Genomic DNA, 11,919 nt, shown 5'->3' with positions numbered 1-11,919 from the left:
GAATTTCCCAATTTGAGGAAGCCCCAGTTTGAATTTCTCATGATGGCATTTTCGTAAATAAATCAACAACTTTTTCAACTTTATTCAACTGTGGAGCCCACAATTTTGAAAAAGTTGTTGATTTATTTACGAAAATGCCATCATGAGAAACAAATTTTGTTTCTCTTCATGAGAAACAGGGAATTTCCCAATTTATTTTCAGGGTTTGAATTTTTCTTTTTTTACGGTTTATCTATACTATATACTAAAGTAATCACCAGGAATATTCTAGAATTACACGTGTCACGTTTGCATTAAAAAATTTCCCTCCAAAAACTTTTAATTTTTTTTAAAATTATTTTTCTTAGAAAAAAAACATAATTGATGAAAAAATAAAATAAACAATCTTTTTCCAAAAAAGAATAAAAAATATATATAGCCTAAATAATAGAACAATAACAATAAATTAAAATAAATAAAATATTTAAAATATACACAATCTCTACACAAATACAAACTTATAATAATATATAAATGTAATTTTTTTCCTGTGAATATCCGAGCGTTGTTCGGTCAAAGAACTAGTTTTTTCTTATATTTTGAAGGAAAAAAAAAAAAGAGTTGGGTTTTTAATATGGTGATGAAAGTGGGTTGCCACTATGAGAACTTGAGAAGCTTGTGAGGGAAGATGGAGACGAAAAAAACGAAACCAATCTAATCTAATACTTCTTCCGTCCCCTTTTGATAGTCCCTTATGGGCAAATTTTAATCCCAAAGCCTTTTCCAACGATCATTAATATTAATTTTTTTATCAAAATTCCCTCCAATTTGCAACAATACATGTGTAAATTTAAATTTTCCGTGTAAATTTTGTTTTCCCATGTGCTTTTATTACTTTCTCTCTCCACTTTTTTGCATACTCAATGTCAATTTACTTTTTCAATGTAATTTAACTATTCTTATTTGTGTTTATTAATTCCCGTGAAAATTGCTCATAAGGGACTATCAAAAGGAGACGGAGGGATGACATATATATAAAGGGGAGTTTTTTCCTGATGTTTTAGAGAGCCACAAAGGATCTAATTTTCTTTGCGCGCCACGTAAGATTATAAAGTTTAGTTGTAGCCAATTAAATACGAGATTATTTATTTCTTTTAGAATTAATTAATTCAAATGCCACATAAGCAAAATTGACGAATGCTAATATAAAGTTTAAATTAATTAAATTTAAAATATTATATTTTGATGTTAGGAATTTTATCAAAATATGCAACAAACTTTAGCACAAAAATAAAAAAAAAATATTTTAAAAAATTCAAACAAATAGTGATTTATTAATATTTTAATTATTTAAAAAACTAATACTAGTACTTTTCTTTTTTTTTAAAGAGCTAAAATTTATCTTTAGATATTAGAATTTATATTATTTTTACAAAAAAATTAATGAAAAAATTTTATCACCAATTTAAATTCAACATTTTTCAATCCTATATACAGAAACCCTTCTAATGTCTCACACAAATAAACGTATACATTTTGTAGGCAAAGAAACGTACTGTATTTTCTAATAGGAAGTGTTTGAAGGACATTCTAACAAAGCTACGAGACGAAGAAATTAAACTATGTACTACGCCATCAGGATCATTGATCCTCTGGAGTTGGCAAGTCTAGCTTGCTGATCTTGCGGCTATAGAAGCTGTATAATAAGTAGTTCCTTTGAATAAATATAGCCACTTTGAGGTTCAAACATTAGCCAAGGGGTTTGAAGACGTGATGCTGTTGATCCATTAGCAAATTTCATAAATGTTAATTTTTCAAGGGGTGGGATTAAGTATGCAATCCAATGATCCATTAGCTGACACAATTTGTAATTGATTTACAAAGGATGGTGAAAGGTCAATCATCAATTTCATCGTGTATACAATTTGAAAAAAGTTAATTTCATACAATTTATTTTCTTTCAAATTTTTCTTCAAGAATTATTGTGTTTTGTTGTTTAAACGAAAATTTTATAAAATATGTAGCACTTATATATGTGTTAATGGTAATTGTATAAGATTAAAAAAAATTATTTGTATTAATATTTGTTATTACGATTGAAAATTAAATGTTAAATTTAAATTATTAATAGAAACTCATGCATCACACAGGCTTAATTTTTTTTTTTTTTTTTTTTTTTTTTTGAAAGAAAGCTTAATTTTGTATATATAAAATTTAAGAATTTATATTCAATTGTCACATAGTTAAAAGAAAAACGAAGAATACAAATTATTTTAAAAAAAAAATAATCTTTTGATATTAGAGATTTTAATTTATCTAGATATTCGATAAATATAATGTATAAAATAATAATTTACTTACAAAAATCATTATAGCTTAGATCAATAAATCAAAAAAAAAGTACAAACAATAGGCAGTTAGCCACATAAGTAAAATTAACGAATAAGATTTGAGATAATTTTATTTTATGTACCACGTAAGTTAACAAAAAAAATCCATGAATAACGATTTAGGGTTTGAATTATTTTAGAAAAACAACCTCAAAAAAAATTATATACATAATGAAATAATATACATAATAAAAAAAAATTACATTTTATTTTAGAATTTAAAAATAAATCCACATAAGATAATTAATGATATGAAATCACATTTTATTTTAGAATTAAAAAGTATATATGATTTAGGTTTTATGCATTATAAATTACATAAAAATAATAATTATCCTTTTTTAACCCGTGACTACAGGTTAATTAAATATTATAGATATACTTGAGAAAACAATCCTTTTAAACCGTAAAAAATTCAATCGCCACATAAGCAACACTAAAATATAATCATCCTTAAATTATTTAAATGATTTTGTTTCAGACCATGTACCTTGTGTGTTGTGACCCATTTGTTGCACACTCATGGTTAAAATTATGCTTTGCCGTAGAAATTGCAAAGACTGATGCTTATGCACCTTCCTGTCTAACTAATAGAGATACTGTAAGCAGATCAGACATGCTTTGCAGCTTCCAATACAGTTGCGATTACATGAAATGTGCACAAATTGGCACCCTTGATGCCCCTAATGTATTTAAGCTTAGTTAGCTCATTTACAAAACTATGTCGTATCTCCAAGAGAAACCTATGTTCAGCTGGAAAGCTGAACTATTACATGGTCACTGGATCAATAGGATCCTGCACAACATTTGCGCATTGTGCAGCCACAATAAAGATTTCCTAGATAAACTAATGGCAGTTTTCGAGCCTGTGATACAATAACAAAACATAAAACTCATGCAAAGTACAATGACAGCAGCAGAAAGATCAAGAACCACCTTCAGATATCCCCGAAGAACCAGCAATATCTTCAATTCTCATGTTTATGGCCATTTCTTCAACCAGCTTTCCCTTGTCAGCTGACTCATTAACAGCCTTATCCAATCTTTTTAGCCAACCATCATAGTCAACTGGGTATGGAGTCCCACATAGGGTGTCAACGTAATCAGCAAACGCCTTCAGAATAGCAGAAACTTCACCAAGGTGCCTCTGGATGTGTCTCTTAGCCCAGCTCCTCTGCCTCCATTGCAGAGCAGACTCTATTGAATCTTGTTGCTGCATATTTCCTCCACACAAGAAGTATAGTAAATAAACAAGGCTCTCCACATCAGATGAAGGGCAAAGTTTCCCGTGCTGAAGAGTATGGGATGACGAAAAGAATAAGTTCATTGCAGGGCCATCTCTTTCCTCCAAAACAGCCCGTCCCCATGATACTGGGACGTAAAAGAAGCTACTGCTTGAGCCCTGAGCATCACTAACACGTACCACATTCTCCGGACAAATGTCTCCATGCTGAACATTTGCCATCTTTGCACTTCTCAAAGCTGCTAAACAATCTCTGCAGCAACGGATCACCTCCTCGCAGGAAAATGGCCCATCTTGAGAAACAATGGATGAAACAGGCTCGCCAATGGGAAAAATCACAAGAACCGGGGTTCCACACAGTGGATGATCACATTTCTCATTTGGATTTTTTTTCTTACAACTACCCGGATGCAACATTTTGCCAGAGGCCACAATTTCAGGCAAATACTTGCTCGAAATTCCGGCCTGCCTCAAGACATTTAGAACTTTGGTTTGCCTTTGTACTTGATACCATAAACTCATATCTTCCCATGATGGTTCTAATCTAGATGGATGAGCACCCACATATAAAGTCAACAACTGCGTGGGATTTTCTAGTGATATAGCACTATAGCAAAAGGATTTTTCATCAAACAATGGCTCGTGGATTTGAAAACTCTTTTCACCTTGCTGCTGATCTTCAACATGTATTATATCACCCTCTTGTAGCATCAGGTGTGATGCTTGATGCATAATTGCTGGATTAACTTCATGCTCAAGCTCTACAATTTCTCTTTCTCCTTGTGCATAGTCATGAGAGAGATGCTTACCGGTTTCAGTCTCCAAAAGATGACACTCAATTCTTCTTTTCTGAAGTCGGAGGCTGTGATCTGATGCTAGTGAGGCTATTGATTTTCTTGGCGAACCACCAAATTGGACAATAGAGTAGAAAGTTGCCAAGAGAAGCTGCAGAGTTCCCAAGTCCCCCCAGTTGGCATTTCCTAGCTTATTCCATATTCTGTCCACTGTAGAAACACTGACCTCTGAATGAGTCTTCATCCATTCCGCCACTGCCTGATATGGATTATCCAGATTCAGCTCAAGATGACGAACATCACCAGTTAGCTTCACCACTGCTCCAAACTTAGAATCCATAACCAGAATGTAAACAGAATTATCATTAAACTCGCAACGTTTGCTTAGCCTCCTTGAAATAAGTATATGAAAACCGTAGAAAAGGGTTTCACTTAGTGCATTCAGTGAGATCCCCAATTTATTTCCCAGCATTATATCAGGTTTGAATAACGATAATTGAACTACTTGGTCCCAATGGATATTTACATCATTTCCATCTCTTGCAATTAAAGCTGCACCACAAAGCTCTGCAACTTTCCCCCTTGATATCGCTTTATCTAGAGAATAGAACCTTGATCGAGGATGACGAGCACAAGACACAACAAATGGCGAAGGGGAACTTTTATGCCAAAAGGTACGCCATAATCCATCAGCCATGGTGTGGAGGAAATCTTCCAGAGCAAAATATTCCTCTTCTTTTAGATCACTAGAGCAGTATAAGGAAGTAGGCATTCGAAAAAGTTGCTGAAAAAAGGTTCCCTCTAAAGCATAATCAAGCTGACGGAGTTCATCAATCTGGAAAGGAGAGTCAAATGAATATTCATGGTTGGAATCTGTAAGAGAGTTTTCCAAAATCCAATCTTCTAGGCTCTGAATAAAAAGTTCAGAGTCAACTAAGTTTCTTGCGCAGTCTTTGAGTGCTTTGTAGGCTCTTTTGGAGATAGGAGCTAACTTGTTATGAGATGATAAGCCAGAAGAACCCTTGCAGACCCCTGAAAATCATTAGCAATGCATATTGGAGATTAGGTAGCTATGATTAAGAGGACTGAATACATTTTGAAGTCTTCATTGATGCAAGGTAGAGAACATAAAAATACCAGTTTTTGGCTTTCTGAAACTTTCATTGAAAGTTTGTGCCGAGTATAGGTCCAGATCATTATGATGAAACCCTGAGGCATGTCACCTATTTAGAAACCAAAAATGATATATATAATTGTTGGACGATAGAAATAACTTAGCTACTGACCAGTGTTGGATTTCCTGAAACTTCCATCCACATCATGTCCAGGTGAAGAGTCATTTTCTCCAAATACTGCAAGATGCCCACCATAAGTCCATGAGATTGTGCAATATGCCATTTTGCCATTTATGAATGTTTTCAACACAAACGATCTTTATAACCATACTCAGCTAGTCAGCCATAATATAAGCCAGAAATTGCAAAAAATAATTGGCACATACATCATCATCATAATAGCACCAAGAAGTGCCACTTGAATAATGTAATTATGTATCTTTTATAGCATTGCCGCCTTGGATACAACCAGAAGGAAACTATATATGTTCTAAATGAGGCTGCTATCAACTCTATATAAATATCAAATGGAAGGCCCTGCAAACCTCAGATAAAAGTCCATTTGTAACTGGTAAATGCTAAAGCCAGGGCCGTATTTGAGGCACGGCAGCCGGGGCACCTGCCAGGGCCCACGGTCAGAAAGGGCCCATTTCGCTGAGCTTTAGAGTCTACAAGATCAGTTAATATAAGTAATTACGTGCACATTTGAACATAGTTCTTTGTGTGCTTGGTGGTTGAATATTGTTGAAATGTTTTATCTCTTATTAAAAAATATTTATTTTCACCAAAGACCCAATGAAGTTAGATATGAAACACAAGATAGAAGCATTATTCAAACATTTTAACATTTAATGATTTTTAAAAAAAAATTATTTTCACCAAAGACCCAATGAAGTTAGATATGAAACACAAGATAGAAGCATTATTCAAACATATTAACATTTAATGAACAATATTTATCAAGCTGCTCTTGTTTTTTAAATATAATTGCACTCCAATTTTTTGTTATAAGGAAAAAGCTATGTATATTTCAACCAAAAAAAAAAGACATCTGTACCTAATCTGATTTTTTTTTTTTTAGATTCTTTAACATAATTTAAATTATGCGGAGTACATCATTTAAAAAATATATATATAATTGCATTGACTTAAAAATATGAGAGCGTTTTGGGCAAAGTATTGCAATATGAAACCGAGGAAGTATAAATAGGGCCCAATATCTTACTTCGCCCTAGGGCCACCAAAATCTCAAAAACGGCCCTGGCTAAAGCACGAGTCTTTTTTGTGGAAACTCTATATGGTTTATGTACTAAGAGGAATAATTTTATTCTTGACACTACTAGAGTAGTCATCTTTGCAACTAACATTTTGTTTGTTAGAGAGGTATTGTATGGAAAGAAAAGAAAAGGAAACAAGAACTTTCCAATGCTAATTTGAAATTATTATACAGGAATTGGTAGAAAAGAAAATAGCTTGGGTCGCTTCTTAATCTTCCAAGTTCTTTATTAAGCCAAAAAAATAAGTAAGCTTTTCGATTTTATTTATTAAACCATACAATGCACAATGTTATACACCTTCTTTTCCCTTCTCTTTCTTCCCTTTCCTCTCTTTTCCTACCTAATTGGAAGTAATTTTTCCCATATGATTTCTGCCCTCCATGAAGCTTATAGAATTTGTTTTTTCATATTTCATGAAGCTAATTCACAGCTGAACCTTAGAGTGATTAGGATCACTGTCATTTGTCTCATATAATTAAAAAAAAATACATGATGGTAAATTGGTAATGTTCACAAATGAATAAATGAACAGGATATGGAATGCAAGCCAACATGAGCAACATTAAAAATAATACGAACCAGATGTAGATTTTCTGAAACTGCCAGAAAGACTTTGCCCAGTGGATGAGTCGATATCATTCTGTTGAATGCCTGAGTGATGTTAATCATAGAAATCATACATAAATCGAGATACATTGGCCAAAGCAGTAAATAATTATTATGATAGTTTGATAGCACCAGAATCATTTTAAATGACTATATGAAGGAGCATTAAGCAAACATAATGCAGAAAAGTACAGCTACAACTGATGGAAGCTCATTGAATAGATTGCCTATAGTTAGGGAACACATGTTTGTTAGGTTGCTAAGTATGTTGCAGAATGTGAGGTGAATGGATTTAGTGGTTTAGTTTGTACAGTAATCTATATGTGGGATTATGCTTCACTTGTTATAAAGCTTATAGCTTTGTTAGTTTAGCCTATATAAAACTTTTATTGTAGTTAGTTTTAAATGGAAATTATGGAATTAATGGAGAGTCGTTTTAACTTTTATGCTCTTCTCTTCCCTTCTCTTATATTTATAGTCCAACATATATGCAAACATTGTATATACAAGATGGGATAAGCCACATTGAGCAAAGCTATAATGGTCTCAGGTATAATAGTCCAGCTTGTTGAAAGCTACATCACAGGTAATTTGGGGCTTAGGTTGTGTCCTATGACTATCTAAAAGTAAACAAGGATAGAGTGGGGAAAAAACAACCAATCGACTCTTTGTATTTTAATTCACAACATGAGTCACGAACAAGTACGAGCTTCTTGTAGAAAATAAAGTTAGCTACTAACCACAAGATCAACCAAAAAAATTCTCAGTTTTGGCCCTTTTTTCATAAACTGTAGCCAAAACTTAACTTTATTTTACCAATAAGTCACTGAAGATCTATTTTTATTGTCTATAAGCTGCCTGAGAGGTAATTTTACCAAGTTGTCACTTGCCTCTATTATTTTTTTTCTACCTACTTGGTAATTTGAGAAATTTGAGAAATATAGTACAACAAATAGAAGTTGCTAGTACATTAAATCAGCAACCAATATGGTAACATCTTAGGCCAAATTGATAGGCATATGTGAACCAATCACTTTAGATTCATAAAATTTAGATTGTGACAGTCGTAGATCACAGCTTTCACCATGTAATACTACTATTGTACTATAGCACCACTGGTAAAATGTACCATCAATCTTTATGTGTGTTGGTACCACCGTGTTCTACTAAATGAAACAAATCAAAAATCTATATTAACAAAATCCAATCTCGATATATATCCACTCACACCAATGTAGCTCCTAAGGCTTTAGAATCATTAACCATCAGTCTAGGATAAAGCAATTCTCACATCCCCTGTCCCAAATTTACAGGCTGTGCTCAATTTTAGGCTGTCACAGTATGACAAGACACTTTCTATTTTTAGTATGCAAAAATTTGAATTTCCATATCACCACTCATATACCCTTACCTATTAATTCCAAAACAAGACTACATTGATATGGAGAAAATGTAAAAAACTTGTAACAGTGAAAGAAATTATGACCTCAAATCAAAGTGACCTGTAACCAACGGAGGCCGAAGAGTAAAGGTATACTTTACATGTATCAGTTTCAATCACAATTCACAGTGACATTCTCCCAAAGGGTGAAAATGATGTTATATTATCATAACTCATGGAGTCATGGGGAAAAGTAACGGAAAAATTGGAAATATACTAGATTCCTCATACTAAAGAATGCCAAACTACCTTAGTAAAGTTTTGGCCATGGCACCTAAGAGTCTGGATCAAAATTTATCTACATTACTACCATTTAAGACTCTCTAACCTCAAATAGAGAGTGAATACTGAACATTAACCTTGAACGAGAGGCGATTGCTGGCTTTACTGCCCCCAAAATACCAGAAATGCAGGCCAAACTCACAGATCATCCAACACAATATGATGCAATTTTCAAATCCAGGGTTCTCAAACCAATATCACCAAACTCTACAAAAACTACTCTCTATCAAATAGGATATCCTTAATTTTCCTCACCTTAAAGCTGTTCCTCAAAACACACAAAGCCTTAAACCCTTACTACATTGAAACAAAAACTCAACACAATGCTGATAAGGTTACATAAAAAGAATCATGAAAAATTTAATTTCTGCTAATTTACTGTAATTTAGTGCTCCATAAAATGCTTAACTGACAATTAACACTGAAACAATCTGTGTACCAAAAAACCACTGAAACAATCTTACCACTTGGATTTTTGCAAAACAAATGATATAATTTATACTTAGAATGAGCAAATATCAAACTCACCTAATCTCATTGCTAAATTCCAACAAAATTAGCTTCAAAGAGGAAGAATAACAGCAACTCTAATGCCACAAATTCCTGCATTGTATAACAAAATTTCCCATGTCAGAAAATCTTATTTCAAGACCCGGGATCAAATCTCGTCTACATTATTAACACCTCACAGAACCTTATCACATTAAACCCATTACTAAAACTTAAAATTAGGAAAGAAAACTTACTAAAAATTGCAGCTTTCGATTTGGAAATTAGGACCACGAACATCTAAATGCATGAAAAATGTAAGGTATATATGAAAAATTAAAAACACCCTTTACTCAAAATCAACCTGAAAATGCTACTCCGTATTCCCCAATTAAAATCTAAGAAAACCCAGAATTTTTTTTTACGGGTTTTCAACTTTTTTTAACAATTTTTATTTGTATTTTTCTTAGATTTTTAAGTGAAGTAACTCAGTGTATGAAAAAAAAGGGGGAATTTTGAGAATTCCTAAAACCCAGAAAAAATGAATAATTAAAGAAGGAAAAAAACAAGAACACACATGTAAGATACTACTTATTTCAACACCATTATGACAGACATCTCGTGCTCTTCAAAAAGGAATTGTTGATTAAATAAAAAAATAAACACATACCCAAGAAAATTAATTAAATAAAATTAATACGTACTCCCTCCGTTCCCTAATGTTTTTTACGTTTGGAATTATGCGCGGTAATTAAGAAATTGTGTAAAGTTGAGACATATTGGAATATTTCAATGATTGAAAGTACAAATTTATTGAAAAATACAATGTTGAGCATGTGGGGTGGAGAAATTAGAGGAGAGAGGAGAGAGAAAGTAATACGAGTAATAAGTGTTGAAAAACTATTAAAATGGTACAAAAAGTACCATAGCACATGGAAAAGTAAGGACTTTTGAGTAATAAATTGTAAAACAAAGGTAATTTAGTCCAAAATTTATGACCATAATAGGAAAGATACTAAATGTAAAGAATAAAAAGGAACCCCCTAAATGGAAATGTAAAAACCATTTAGGAACAGAGGGAGTAACATATTGTATTTTCTTGATTTTTTCAAGGAAAAAAATAGAAAAAAAATTAAGAAAAGAAGCAATATAACGAGAAAATAAATGTGCCATACTAAAAGCTGAAAGTGGTCGGTTCCAGCAAAGCATTGACTGTAGGACCCACTGAAAATGATTTGACTTACTCTTCTTTTCTTGTTGATTTTGGCGCGTAATTTTCACCCTAACGTAATTTTGTATGGTACTCGTGAGGAACTAGAAATGGAGGAAAGTTAGCATATATAAATGCATAACAAGGAGTATTCATTTAATTATACATATGTACAAACGAACGCATATTCTGGTATCATTAGATGATCAAATGATACCATTGAATATACAGTGATACTATATATGCATATAATAGTATTATATATGCATTCAGTTGTACAAAATTTATGCATAAATTGTACCACTGAAAATTCAATGGTACCGAGTAATATGCAATTGAATGTACTAATGTTTGGCAAAAGTTGCAGTTAAGGTACTAACGTTTCAATTGTTGCAGGTAGCGTACTCAACCCTTAATTAGCCTACTACAACAGGTTACCATTTGCCAAAAAAAAAAGAAAAATTAAAATGCTGACACATTTATCAAAAGGTACTAAAGTTTGGAGAGTTTTAATATTTATCTGTTACAAAAGTTAGAGAAAAAAAAAATTTACCCTCACTCTTCAATCCTCATATGCATATATAGGGCTGTGCACGGTGCGGTTTGGATCTCAAACCGCACCAAACCGCATAATTGCGGTTTGTGATTTTTCAAACCGCACCAAACCGCAATTATATACAAACCGCACTAAACCGCACCGCAATATACAGTTTGGTGCGGTGCAGTTTGCGGTTTTTCCACAGTTTTCTTACCTCACAAAAAATGTTTATTTGCTAATCTTCTCTTATGAAATTTTTACTTGAAAACTGTACAACTATGCAGATGATTCAATACAGATCAGAGGTAGTGCTTTACTAATAGTGACCCAAGTAACATGCCAAGGCAAACATGAAGCAAAATTATTAAGTAAACCATAACCACTCCATTATAACTTAACTGATACAAAAACCAAAAGTTATATCACAAATGAAAAAGCCTTACAACTCCAAAGCACAAGAAACGTACAGTAAGAAAGGAAAACTTTTGGTTTTCTTAATAATGACCCACACAATTCAGTACATATAGATACAATATAAGAATCTATTTTCCATGT

General features: G+C 32.7%; 1 protein-coding gene across 1 annotated transcript; it reads right to left on the bottom strand.

The window, feature by feature from the left end:
* Positions 1-2,954: 2,954 nt before the first annotated feature.
* On the bottom strand, positions 2,955-10,229 carry LOC145605396 (uncharacterized). Its single transcript, XM_081661436.1, has 6 exons — positions 9,874-10,229; positions 9,656-9,730; positions 7,378-7,449; positions 5,693-5,758; positions 5,544-5,615; positions 2,955-5,438 (listed from the first exon to the last, which is right to left on the bottom strand). The coding sequence occupies exons 2-6, from the start codon at positions 9,663-9,665 to the stop codon at positions 3,295-3,297; spliced, it is 2,364 nt and encodes a 787-aa protein (XP_081517562.1). The 5' UTR covers positions 9,666-9,730; positions 9,874-10,229; the 3' UTR covers positions 2,955-3,294.
* Between the last annotated feature and the right edge of the window lie 1,690 nt (positions 10,230-11,919).

This window comes from Chenopodium album, chromosome 22 (genome assembly GCF_948465745.1).
Source record: "Chenopodium album chromosome 22, dcCheAlbu1.1, whole genome shotgun sequence".
Lineage (NCBI taxonomy): Eukaryota > Viridiplantae > Streptophyta > Magnoliopsida > Caryophyllales > Amaranthaceae > Chenopodium > Chenopodium album.
Note: the sequence above shows the minus strand (reverse complement) of the source record. Positions and strands in the feature narration are given on the sequence as shown.

Bases quoted from the DNA above. Each gene is read 5' to 3' on its own strand.
- LOC145605396 (XM_081661436.1), bottom strand. The intron at 5,759-7,377 runs GTTCGTATTATT...GGCATCTTGCAG, and splicing joins TTTCAGAAAATCTACATCTG to TATTTGGAGAAAATGACTCT. The intron at 5,616-5,692 runs GTCAGTAGCTAA...GACATGCCTCAG, and splicing joins TTTCAGGAAATCCAACACTG to GGTTTCATCATAATGATCTG.